The sequence below is a fragment of the Peromyscus eremicus genome, chromosome 8a (genome assembly GCF_949786415.1).
Source record: "Peromyscus eremicus chromosome 8a, PerEre_H2_v1, whole genome shotgun sequence".
NCBI lineage: Eukaryota > Metazoa > Chordata > Mammalia > Rodentia > Cricetidae > Peromyscus > Peromyscus eremicus.
Window position 1 is genome coordinate 81,398,969 of NC_081423.1, and position 10,533 is coordinate 81,409,501.

A 10,533-nucleotide genomic window follows, 5' to 3' on the forward strand; every position below is an offset into this window, starting at 1 on the left:
CCCTCCTTACTGACTCCCACTTGATGCGCTAACCCAGACGTAGGGCAGGCTGGCATGCAGTGGGAGTGTTTCTATCAGTGGCACTTAGGGGCCCCGGGGAGGAGGCAGTTGGCACTCCTCCTGTTTTCTTTGAGGCTCGCTCGCTCGCTCTTTAGGCCAGCCACCCCTCCGCCCCTGGGACCCCTTCTCCCCTCTCCTTTTCTAATTCAGGGACTTTGGCTTGAGCCAGCTCCCACCCTCTGGTGAGGAGTGTGCTCTGTTGGTCTGCACTTGGGTGAGCTGCCCTCCCAGTCCTCCCTCCCCCTCCTCCACCTCCTCCTCCTCCTCCCTTTGACTACAGCCCACTCCTCTGCAGAGAGGGAGGGAGGAGGCGGCGGCCCTCCCCTGAGTGGGAGGGAAGGGAGGAGAGGGAGAAACAGAGCAGACCAGTGGCCCTGGGCTCAGGGCTGCATGTCGGCAGGGATGGATGGGTGGACATAGATGCCCCCCGGAAGCCATGGGGAATGGGGCAGGGGGGGCGGGGGCGGGGTGCCAGGGCTTCCTGCGCTTTGCACTATTGGGGCAAAAATGTCTTAAGCGGTGGGGAACCTGCCACCCCACTCTGACCCTCAGCCTGCCACAGCCCCTCTACACACACACACACACACACACACACACACACACACACACACGCGCACACACACGCACACAGAGGAAGGCAATGCTTCACTGTCCCCAGGGCAGTGTCCTCCGCCACTGTCCAGGTGTTCCAACTGGGCAGAGGGCCTGGAGGAACATCTCCAGTCACCTGTGCATGTGCCTGCCCCACCCCTTGGGGCCTCCGGGCCCGCCTTGTGCTCTCTTTTGTCTCTACCCTCTTTCTCTCTCCTGGGGTACTGCTTTCCGTATTCCTCCAGTCCCATGGGTAAACCTTCTCATACCTTCCCCCGTGACCTGGGGGCCCAGTGGAGTTCCTGACCCTGCCTGCTGTCTCCCGCCTTCCCCTGGCTCCACTCTTCCCTGTCCATTCCCAGTCTCAGCCATGGGCACGGCCTCTTACAGGCACTTGGGAATCCCCTCCCCTCCCCCAAATCGTATGAGCTGTGAGCCCCTTCCCCCTCAGCCCTCCCCCTCCCCCTCAGTGACGTGGAGTGTATGTGTGTGTTCCTGTGTGTGAATGTATGAGTGAGTACACGTTGTGGGAAGGAGCCAGAGAGACTCAGGAGTGCCACGCACCTGCTCTAGAGAGGCAGCTGTCCCAGTCCCTGCTGTGGAAGTGGGGGGACAGGGCCCTCTCCTGGGGGCCATTGGTGCTAATGGGGGGGATGGACTTGGCATGGGTGCTTAGCATGCCTTCCCCCAGTGTTGGCCCGGGGCACTAGGGCAGGCCGGGTGGGGCAGCGGGGTGCAGTATTGATGGGAGAATGGGTTGCTGGGAGAAGGTTGGGGGGGCCAGGCCAGGACAAGGGGGGTGCCAGAGCCATGACCACTACCTGCCCCTACCACTGCCTCTCCATCTCAGTATTCCCCCCTCCCATCACTTATAACACACATACCTCATCCAGCCTCCTCCCTGCTCAGACTTGGGGAGGGTGGGGGAGGAGGAGCCCCTACCCCTTCCCCGGGTGGTGGGTCTGCAGGGCTGGGAGAGGGCAGGGCAGGGGGTGTGACATAGACACCGTCCATTAGGGGGAAATGTACTTCCTGCCCTAGGAACTCCTGGGTGGAGGAGGGGGGGGGACACTACCCAGAGGCGCTACTGAATGTATGAGAAGCTGGTGCTGGGGTGGGGGGAGGGGGTTTATGGCTAGAAAACAGGGAAGGAGATAGGTCCCTTCCCCAGAGACGGGTGGGACCGGTAGGGGTGACTTGAGGGGTTCCTACTCCTGCCCCACAGTTGACAATCAGTATGTCTGTTATGTGCGATTTTTCACCCCATTGTGTTTTGGGTCAGGATTTTAAAGAAAGATATTTTTATGGTAATTGTTGCTCGTCTATTTTACTACATATTTATGTAATAAATATATGATGAAAATAACCCCCGTGGGCACCCCCCCCTTTAGACTTGTGTGCTGTTTCCCCATATTCTCCCATCTGCTGGCAGAGTACCCACCCCACAAGCTGACCAGATGGAGAGGTGCCCGCCCCCCCCCCCAGCCTTGGCAGTAGTTCCCTCCACCCCCAGCCCCCAAACGAGCACACACCACAGAAGCCAACTCAGCTGTGAACTATTGGATTTGAGACAGGAACAGAACAAGTCGGGGGGGGGGGGGGCCAGAGGAGGGCGGGGGAGCAAGAATGGTTTAAATAGGGGAGGACGGGAGGCATTGGTGATGGGGGTGGGGGAAGTTATTTACAAGAAGGCTCAGGGGGCCAGAGGCTCATCTTGGAATATTTTATAACAATATAAATAAGATTCTGGTTTGCTTTTCCTTTTCGTCTCGTAAAGGAGAGAGAAGTGCAGAGTTCGATTCTGTACAAGGGGGCAGCGGCAGAAGGCCGGCCGGGCGGGTCACTGGGCGTCCACCCGGAAGGACAGCAGCTTCTCGGAATGCATGTTGTTCAGGGTCCGCAGGTCCGGCAGCTTGAGCAGCAGCTTGGTGAAGCGGGACGTCTCCGAGGGCCGGTTCTTCAGCACCAGAGCCCGCAGAGCCCGCAGCAGCGTCTCCTGGAGCTGCTCCACCGAAGCGGAATTCTCCATTCCCGAGCGGTCTGTGGGGAAGAAGACAGCGGTGAGGCAGGCTCCCCGAGCTGCTCCTCCTCCTCCTCCGACGAGGACCCGGAGGTCCCCGAGGATCTGGCAGGCAAGGCAGCCTCGCCCTGAGGCCCCTTGGAGGGTGATGGGGGAGGAAAAGGAGGGTGCTCCTCCTCCCCCCGGCCTCTGCCCCAGAGCAGGGCATGCCCACACCACGCTGGGAGCAAGGCCACAGGCTGGCCACCTCCCACTCCTCCAGACCACCTTCCTACCCTGAGCAGGCCACACATGGCCAAGCTCCCTCGCTATGTGCTCTGTAGTTCCCCCTGCCTGGGATGCCCTTCCCCGTCAATGCCTGGCAATATCTCGTCCCTTTGAGGCTACTCAAGTGTCACCTCCTTCCCCAGCTCTCCCAGGCAGAAATAGTTGTCTGTGCTTTCCCCCAGTTCATGCTTCTACTGTGACACTTATCTCACTGTTTTATAATTAGTCGGGCATGAGTCTTGTTTCCCAAGCTAGACTGTGTCTGAAATCATGTCTGTACCCCAGTGCCCAGTGCAGGGCCTGGCCTAGAGTAGGTACTCCATAAAAGGTATGTTAAACTGAACTGCGTGTGCCTCCTCCAGGGTCAGGCGAGAGCTTGGCCTACCTGCAGAGACAAGCACCACAGCGGTGAAAAGGCCCAGCTCCTCCTCCGTAAGCGCCAGGGAGTTGAGCTTCTCGCTGAAGTCAAACATGGCATTGAGCAGGTCGCCCATGCCCATGGCACCGAGCTCCTGCAGACTGTAGGTTGTGCGGCTCAGGAACATCACTGTCTGGTCCTTCACGTTGAACAATGATGCAAAACGCACCATCAACACCTGAAGTGAGGACAGTCATCTTGAGGGAGGTGGGAGGAGAAGCCTTTGACCCCTACAGTTTGCCCAAAACGTCATGGGGGTTGCCTTTGTTGCCTTAGATTGCCAGTAAGGGGGAAGACCTCGGAGTGATCAATAGGGGGGGACCCAAGTGGAAGCACCCATCAGTTCTGGAATGCACATTTAACCAAAGACCATCCGTCGGCTCCTGTCTAGAGAGGGGAGCAATGTGCCCTAGGTGTTACTCTGATACAGGAGATTGGAGTACACACCGGCTTAGAGGATGGAAGTCCCTCATACCCAGAGGTGGGCGACAGTGGTGGGGGTTCCCCTCCTCCGTCAGAGATAATACCGTTCCAAGGTCTCTGTGAACCCCTTCCCACCCTAGTCCCCAAGCTATTCTAACTGGGTCCTTCCCATAGTCAAGAGCAGGCAACAGAAAGTATTGCTCACCTCAAAGGTGCCAGCCTTAAGCAGGGTCACCTGGTCGTGCTGAGAAAGGTCACGGAAGCCGGGGATGTGCTTGGCAAATTCTACCACTTCCCGCACAGCAGGCGTGAAGCTCATCGAGAAGTCTTCCCAAATCTCTTGCACGGTCCGGCCACTGCGTCCGTGGGGATACATGTTCATGGGACATGCCTATGGGGAAAACGGAGTTGAGGAGGAGATGTCAGCCAGGGGGGCTGGGCTCCCTCAGCTGGACTCTTTTTTCCACATTCTGCCTGGGTTCAGAGCTACGGCCCCTGAGGATGGGTCTCTCACCTAAAATAGCATTCAGGTGCCAATTGATGATTTAAGAGTTTCCAGGCAGAACCCAGGCTTCAGGGTAGAATGTCATTTCCTGGGCAGAGGGTATCCCCACTGTCAGCCTCCAGGAACACTAGCTGCCTCACTCTGGGTCCAACCTTTGAGCCCCCCTCCCCCTCTCCCCACACTGGCTCCGTGCCCTCACCAGCAGAACATTCTTGGTGTTGCCTTGCCGTAGACTGTTGGCAGGTGCCTCGCCTTCTGAGGCCGAGTAGACGTGGGTGGGGCATAGACGGTGCCCATTGCTGTTGGGTTGGTGGCAGCTGTGGTGGGCAGAGCCAGAGGGCCAGGTAGGAGGGTAGGAGGAGGGGCCTTGGCATAGACCATTCAGTGCTTCATTATGACGCTGAGCCGCCAAGATGTTATTGTCATTAGGGGTAGGTGGGCATCCCTGACTCTCCCAGCGGTGTGGGGTAGTAGCTGAAGGGCTACTTGATGATGCATGATTGGCATTGAAGTTGCCAGGTGAGGTGCCTAACTTGTCATGGGCGTAGGTGAAGATTTCTCGATGGGCCCGAGCCACCTGGGATATCACATCCTCCACGGTGGGCTCAGGGCTAGGGGATCTGGGCGGTGTCAACTGTTGTGGGAACTGAGAGAAGCCCACCAAAGGCGTGGGGGCTGGCGCAGGAGGTGTCGAGGGGCCTACGGAGCCTGAGGTGGGGTGCGGGGTAGGTGAGGTCTCCAGAGGGCACAGGCTGCTCAGTTGGTTGTTGGCCAAGTTCATGGCGCTCTGCATCTCAGCGAGCATCCGCTGCTTCTCTCTCTTGGGGATGCGCCCAAAACGCACAGCTGCAACAGGACGAGAGCAGTGTCAGGAAGTTCTCACATACTCATGTGCCCCTCTTCCTTCCTTCCTCCTGAAAGGGCAAGACCCTGAGAGCTGGGGTTCCACTTCAGAACTGAAACCAGCAAGGCCACACCCAAGGGTCTGATAGTAGGTGACCAGGGGGGGATGACTGGGAGACGAGTGTGCTTGCCCAAGAGGTTAACACATGAGCGTCCTCCATGCAGATGACACTCACAGTACCACGTCTCAACTTAAGGCTCTTTTTTAAACGGAAGGATTAAGGCAGAAATAAGGCGGAAGGAAATGGGGCAAGGAGGTGGCATGGGGATGCCGCCTTACCATCTCTGGACATGCCAACGGAGAGACACTTCTTGAAGCGACATTGCTGGCAGCGGTTCCGATTGATGCGGACGATGGAGCAGTTCTCGTTTTTCAGACACCGTTTGTACTGGATATTCTGTTGGATGCTCCGACGGAAAAAGCCCTGGAAGGCAGGGGCGACTAGTGAACATCTTCATCTAAGCTGAGGCTGTGCATCTTGGGGGGGGGGGGTGCGCAATCACCTGCCTGGGTCCTCAACCCCAACCCGCCTCACCTTGCAGCCCTCACAGGCATGCACGCCGTAGTGGAAGCCTGAGGCCACGTCCCCACATACTTTACACAGTAGCACCATGCCATTCAGCTCTGTAGGAAGAGACAGGCAGAGGGTAAGCAGAGAGGCCTGAGATATAGAGGCTTTCCGGGTTGAAGATTCTAGGAGGGAAAAGCTAAGGAGGAGCTCCCATGTCTAGGAACACTCAGGTGACCAGACTGGACTGGACTGGACTGGACAGGAGCTCGTACAACTCTAAGAGAAATCCCAAAGGCCCAGACATAGACCCGGAGAGTAACTGTCTCCAGATGGATGGAAACCAACTATCAACCAAATCCTGGCTCACTTCCTTTCCCCTAAATCAGTTGGGCATTTACTCACTGGTAATGTTGCTGGTGCCCTTGCTGGGAGACACTCGGCTGCTGTCTTCCATGGCCACTTGTAGACTTCCTGGGGGGCTCCCATTATAGAAGGAGGAGGAGGAGGAGGAGGAGGAGGAGGAGGAGGAGGAGGATGCCGAAGAAGGGGAGCTATCATCACTGAGGCTGGGTGGTACACTTCCAAAAGAGCGGGCAGGGTCCTGGGTGAGGGAGCCGGTGGGTGATGGTGGGAAGTATGTGGGACACCCTTGAGTCAGGGACTGGAAGCTGCCATTGGAACTGTCACTGTAGAGGGACTCCGGGCTGGTCCGGCTGGGAGACGAGCCACTGGAGCCAATGTAGGTGATAACACCACCTAATAATAAGAGAATGCAAGAGGAGGGTATCAAGCATCGTGTCTGTGGGTCAAGGGCACCACCTGATCCATCACCAAAATACTGTTCCTCTTAGGAGTTATTCATGTAGAACCCCTAACCTTGAAGTAATAAGCAATTCTCCCACACACACTAGGCGTGACGAGGTCAACCTAGTCACTCTAAGAAAGTCTCCATCACATGCTACATAGATTAGTCGACCTAGTCACAGGAAACACCCATGGCCACTTATTTGCACAATACATTCAACTTCTGCTTTGACTGTGAGGCATAACCCCACTGGGCATCTCATACATGGGAACCCCTGCCCTAGATATTTTCTTGGGGGACATAGCAACTGTAGCTAGTAACTTAGTTATAAGGGGCAGACTTGGGGACAGGATGGGTAGCTGACAGCCATTCACAAACCAAGCTGCCAGTTCTACGCTACGACCTATCCAGTGATGGACCGTGATGGCGGCTAGCCAAGAGTTAACAGGATAGAGGTCATACAAAGGTAAGACAGTCATCTTCGCTTCAAACCCAAAGACCCAGTCTCAAAGAGTACTGCAGGGAAGGACTCTGTTCAGCCTGGTTCCCCTGGCCTCCAGTCGATGAGTCACAATGACTCTGAGTCCCAGAGAGACTTAAGAGATACGAGCTGCAGGAGATGGAAGGGAGGTATAAATTGTCCAGCTTGGGGATTTAGGTGGTCCCGCTTTCGGGTCTCAGGCAGATGATGACTTTGGCTCTAGGGCCACTCAAGGACTTTGTCTCTCTGGTTACATGGCCAACCAGGTGGCCCTGCTCCTGTGTATCTGCAGAAGAGAAGGGTGACGTGCCCGCCACACCTCTGCCAGGCACTCTGCTTGGCCTGCCATGGGTGGAGTGGGGAAAGGGAGGATCCCCAGACACGTGTGTGTGCTGACACATGCCATGCCACCGTGTCTGCAGAAGCACATGTCTTGCTCACCCACTGACACACACTAAACTAGGCAGGGCAGCCTTAAAATAGCTCAAGGTTGGTCAGGGTGAACCCAGCTGCCCGTAAAATAGTCGCAGAATGGCTAAGCGGCTACAGTTTCACGGCTGGGGTGGGGGATGGGATATTTACGTGGACCCAAATGAACTTGACCTAGTTTACCCATCCTGAAAGAGGGCATGAGAAAGTCATTCAAAACGTCTTCCAACTTTGAACTGAGGGGCGCTGCTTAAAACACCATAGTTCTAAATCTAGAGCTGTATCACTACCAATTTGCTTTCCAACCTAGAAGAAATCAACTCTTTCTCTTTTGGTCTGTTTTCCTCTCTGTGAGGACAAAAACACTATGATGAAAAGAAGGAGGATTTCTGCTTTGATTCTAAGATGTTCATGTTTTGGCGGAGAAGACATTCACGGCAGGCAAAGAGCTACGTGGGGAACAGTAAGACTTTGGGAACGAATATGGAAAAGCTGGGTCTAAAAGCAATAAAATGATGTTGGTACGATTCGGATTAAGGGGAGTAAGGATGATCCAGTGTGAGGTCTCGCTGGGACGCATAAACTCGAGGCCAGAAGAAGTCACCGGGGTGGCCCCATCTTACTCAAGTCTCGGTCATGGAGGGTAAGAGGGCCAGGCAGCGGAGAGGAAAGGCAGGCAGGCGGGGGCGGTGAGTCAGCCCAGCTTCACCCAGATCTAGGTGGAGAAGGGCGGGGCGGGAGCCTGGCCCTCAGCTGGCCTCACGTCCCCGCTCCACGTGTGCCCCTCGCACGTGGCTCCCCAACGAGGAACCCCGGAACTCGAAGCACCGCCTTCTTCTCTTCCCTACTGTCGAAAGCAGAAACCCGCCCTCGCCCCGCCCCTCCGGCGGCGTCCTGGGTCGAAGGCTGGGCCCTAAAACCAAGCTGGGCCGGGACATCAGAAGGGAGGAGAGAAGGGAACACGCGTTGCTCAGGCAACTTGAGGGGCGGAGCTCATTATGTAACGAGGCCGGGAAGCAATGACCAATGGGATGGTGGCCACGGCTTCTACTGAATGAAAACAAATGCAGCACGTGGGCCCGGCTCTGCAGCCATGTGAGCCCTCCCCAGGCTCAGGCGCTGTGGGTGCCCTGCCTGGAGATGAGCCCCGAGCACCCGACTCCTCAAGTGGAGCTCCCTACTGCCACTGAGGATTCCCCTGCAAGATCTGACCCATTCCTTCAGACCCTCCAATCCCACAGCTTCCCAGACTCCTTGGAAGTAGGCTAGAACTGGAGGAAAGGGAAAAGTGACAGGTATACCTACAGCTGCAAAGGGTGAACAGATGGGGACCTTTCCAGACACTGCTTCAGAGTGCTCAGTCTCCCTAAACTCTTCCACTCGCCACTAGGATCCACCTTCCATTTCACCTGCCCAAGATTCAAGTTCCTCGGGCTCAGGGGAATTCAGAGGGGTAGTAGTAATGATATGCTTTAGGCGCATTCCCAGCCAGAGTAACAGGCTCTGGAAATCCTACCTAGTGACCCTCTCAGCACAGTAGCAAACACCGGCCAGAGGGAATCCCCAATCCCTTACAAAGTTCCTCTCATAAGCCGTGGATGGAAATGGAGACAGTGACAGAGCAAGGAGGATGATAAGAATCTCAGTACCTGTGTTGTTGTTGGAGTCCAGAGTCGTCATGTCTTCACCAGCTGAGAGCGGTCATTCAAACTGGACCTTGACACAAACTGGAGGTTGCGATGGTCTCTCTCGCCCCCTGGGCAATGGCTGAGGGAGACAAGTGGAGCCCGCGGCTCAAAATCAGGATTCCAGGCACCGAGCAGTAAGGTTCTGGGGTGGCCGGACTGCAGCCCTGCAGAAGGGTAGGACGCTGAGGCAACCGAGGTCTGATTTGCATGGGAAGAGCAGAGAGAATGTGTGTGAGGAATCAGCCTGCAGCAGATCTGGCTGTTAGGTAGCAAGGAGGGTCGGGTCTCTGCAGTACACCGGATGCCACTCCTGAAGGCTCCGCAGCGCTGCAGGGTAGCGAATCTGGAGCTCCGGGTGCAAAAGTCCCAAAGGGAGAGAAGCTGCAACCAGGAAGTAAGTAGGTGATGGAGAAACGAGGCACCCAGACGCAAAGAGAGACGTGTGCCCTGCTACGATCCCTCAGCAGTAATATTTCACTCTGCCAATCTCAACCGCCTTTTGCCCGAGCCTTTCCCTGGGACAGAAGGCTCTGCGCAGGCGCCAGCAGCCTAGGGTTCCCGGGCCGCACGCGGCACTGGAGCAGGTACCATGTGATTCCAGGGAGCGCCTCGTGCCCCAGTGACACACTTTTCCAGCCGCCGGCACGTTGAGCTCTATGCGTCTGCGCACCGCCAAGATGGTTGGGATTTGTAGTCTACTGACAAAGTAGGCGGAGTGCGTCCAGTCCCCTTTTCTGCTAAGCAAAAGTGCTTGCTGGCAGCGGGGAGGAGCTGAAAGTGGACTGGGGTGGAGTTTTCTGAAGAGTCAGGGTGGCGTGTTTGGAAAGCCTTGTATGGCAAGGGCATGTGAATTCCTGGGGAGGGCCTGGCAAGCTTTACTGCTCCGTGGAAGATCAAAGCTAAAAGGCCCTTTTTGCAAACCTAGCAAACGTGAGACCTTCACGTGATTGCAGAACTGACCTCACCCTGAGGTTATTGGAGTGGGGAGGAATGGGGGAGCATGGGACATGGGACACGGGACACCAAGCTGGGGAAGGAGATTTCCCTGGAGTCAAGAATTTAAGCTGGTTTTTGCTATGGCGACAAGGCCGGATAGACAGTGTGATCCCCTTTCCCTTATGTCCCCCCTCACCCCCACGCCCCTAGGAAGAATACCCACGGGAAAGGAACGACATAGATACGGTGGGGATATCCCTGGGGACTCCCTGTTTGTTTTTACGACACCACACTGCCCACTCAACTGACTTTGGGGTGAGTCATTTCCCTTTATCTGGGAAATAAAAAGGACAGCATGGTGAAAGAGCTTTGAAGTGCTAATGTGGAGGGGTCTGCTCCCTGCAGTGCTTCACGGGAGCAGAAGGAGTTCACAGGTTACCCGAGAGGACATGAGGATCATTTTAATCCCCCCTTCCATTGGCAGAGTGTGGTGGC

General features: G+C 56.1%; 1 protein-coding gene across 1 annotated transcript; it reads right to left on the reverse strand.

The window, feature by feature from the left end:
- Positions 1–2,360: 2,360 nt before the first annotated feature.
- Nr1d1 (nuclear receptor subfamily 1 group D member 1) lies at positions 2,361–9,640 on the reverse strand. Its single transcript, XM_059271706.1, has 8 exons — positions 9,064–9,640; positions 6,102–6,455; positions 5,724–5,812; positions 5,468–5,612; positions 4,484–5,130; positions 3,985–4,170; positions 3,324–3,534; positions 2,361–2,691 (listed from the first exon to the last, which is right to left on the reverse strand). The coding sequence occupies exons 1-8, from the start codon at positions 9,092–9,094 to the stop codon at positions 2,492–2,494; spliced, it is 1,863 nt and encodes a 620-aa protein (XP_059127689.1). The 5' UTR covers positions 9,095–9,640; the 3' UTR covers positions 2,361–2,491.
- Positions 9,641–10,533: the final 893 nt, after the last annotated feature.

What these genes read in the sequence shown, in the direction of transcription:
- Nr1d1 (XM_059271706.1), bottom strand. Translation starts at nt 9,094, where the DNA reads ATGACGACTCTGGACTCCAACAACAACACAG. An exon ending in GGACTCCAACAACAACACAG is followed by an intron (nt 6,456 to 9,063) that starts GTACTGAGATTC and finishes TCTTATTATTAG; the next exon opens with GTGGTGTTATCACCTACATT. An exon ending in TGTGGTGCTTGTCTCTGCAG is followed by an intron (nt 2,692 to 3,323) that starts GTAGGCCAAGCT and finishes TCTTCCCCACAG; the next exon opens with ACCGCTCGGGAATGGAGAAT.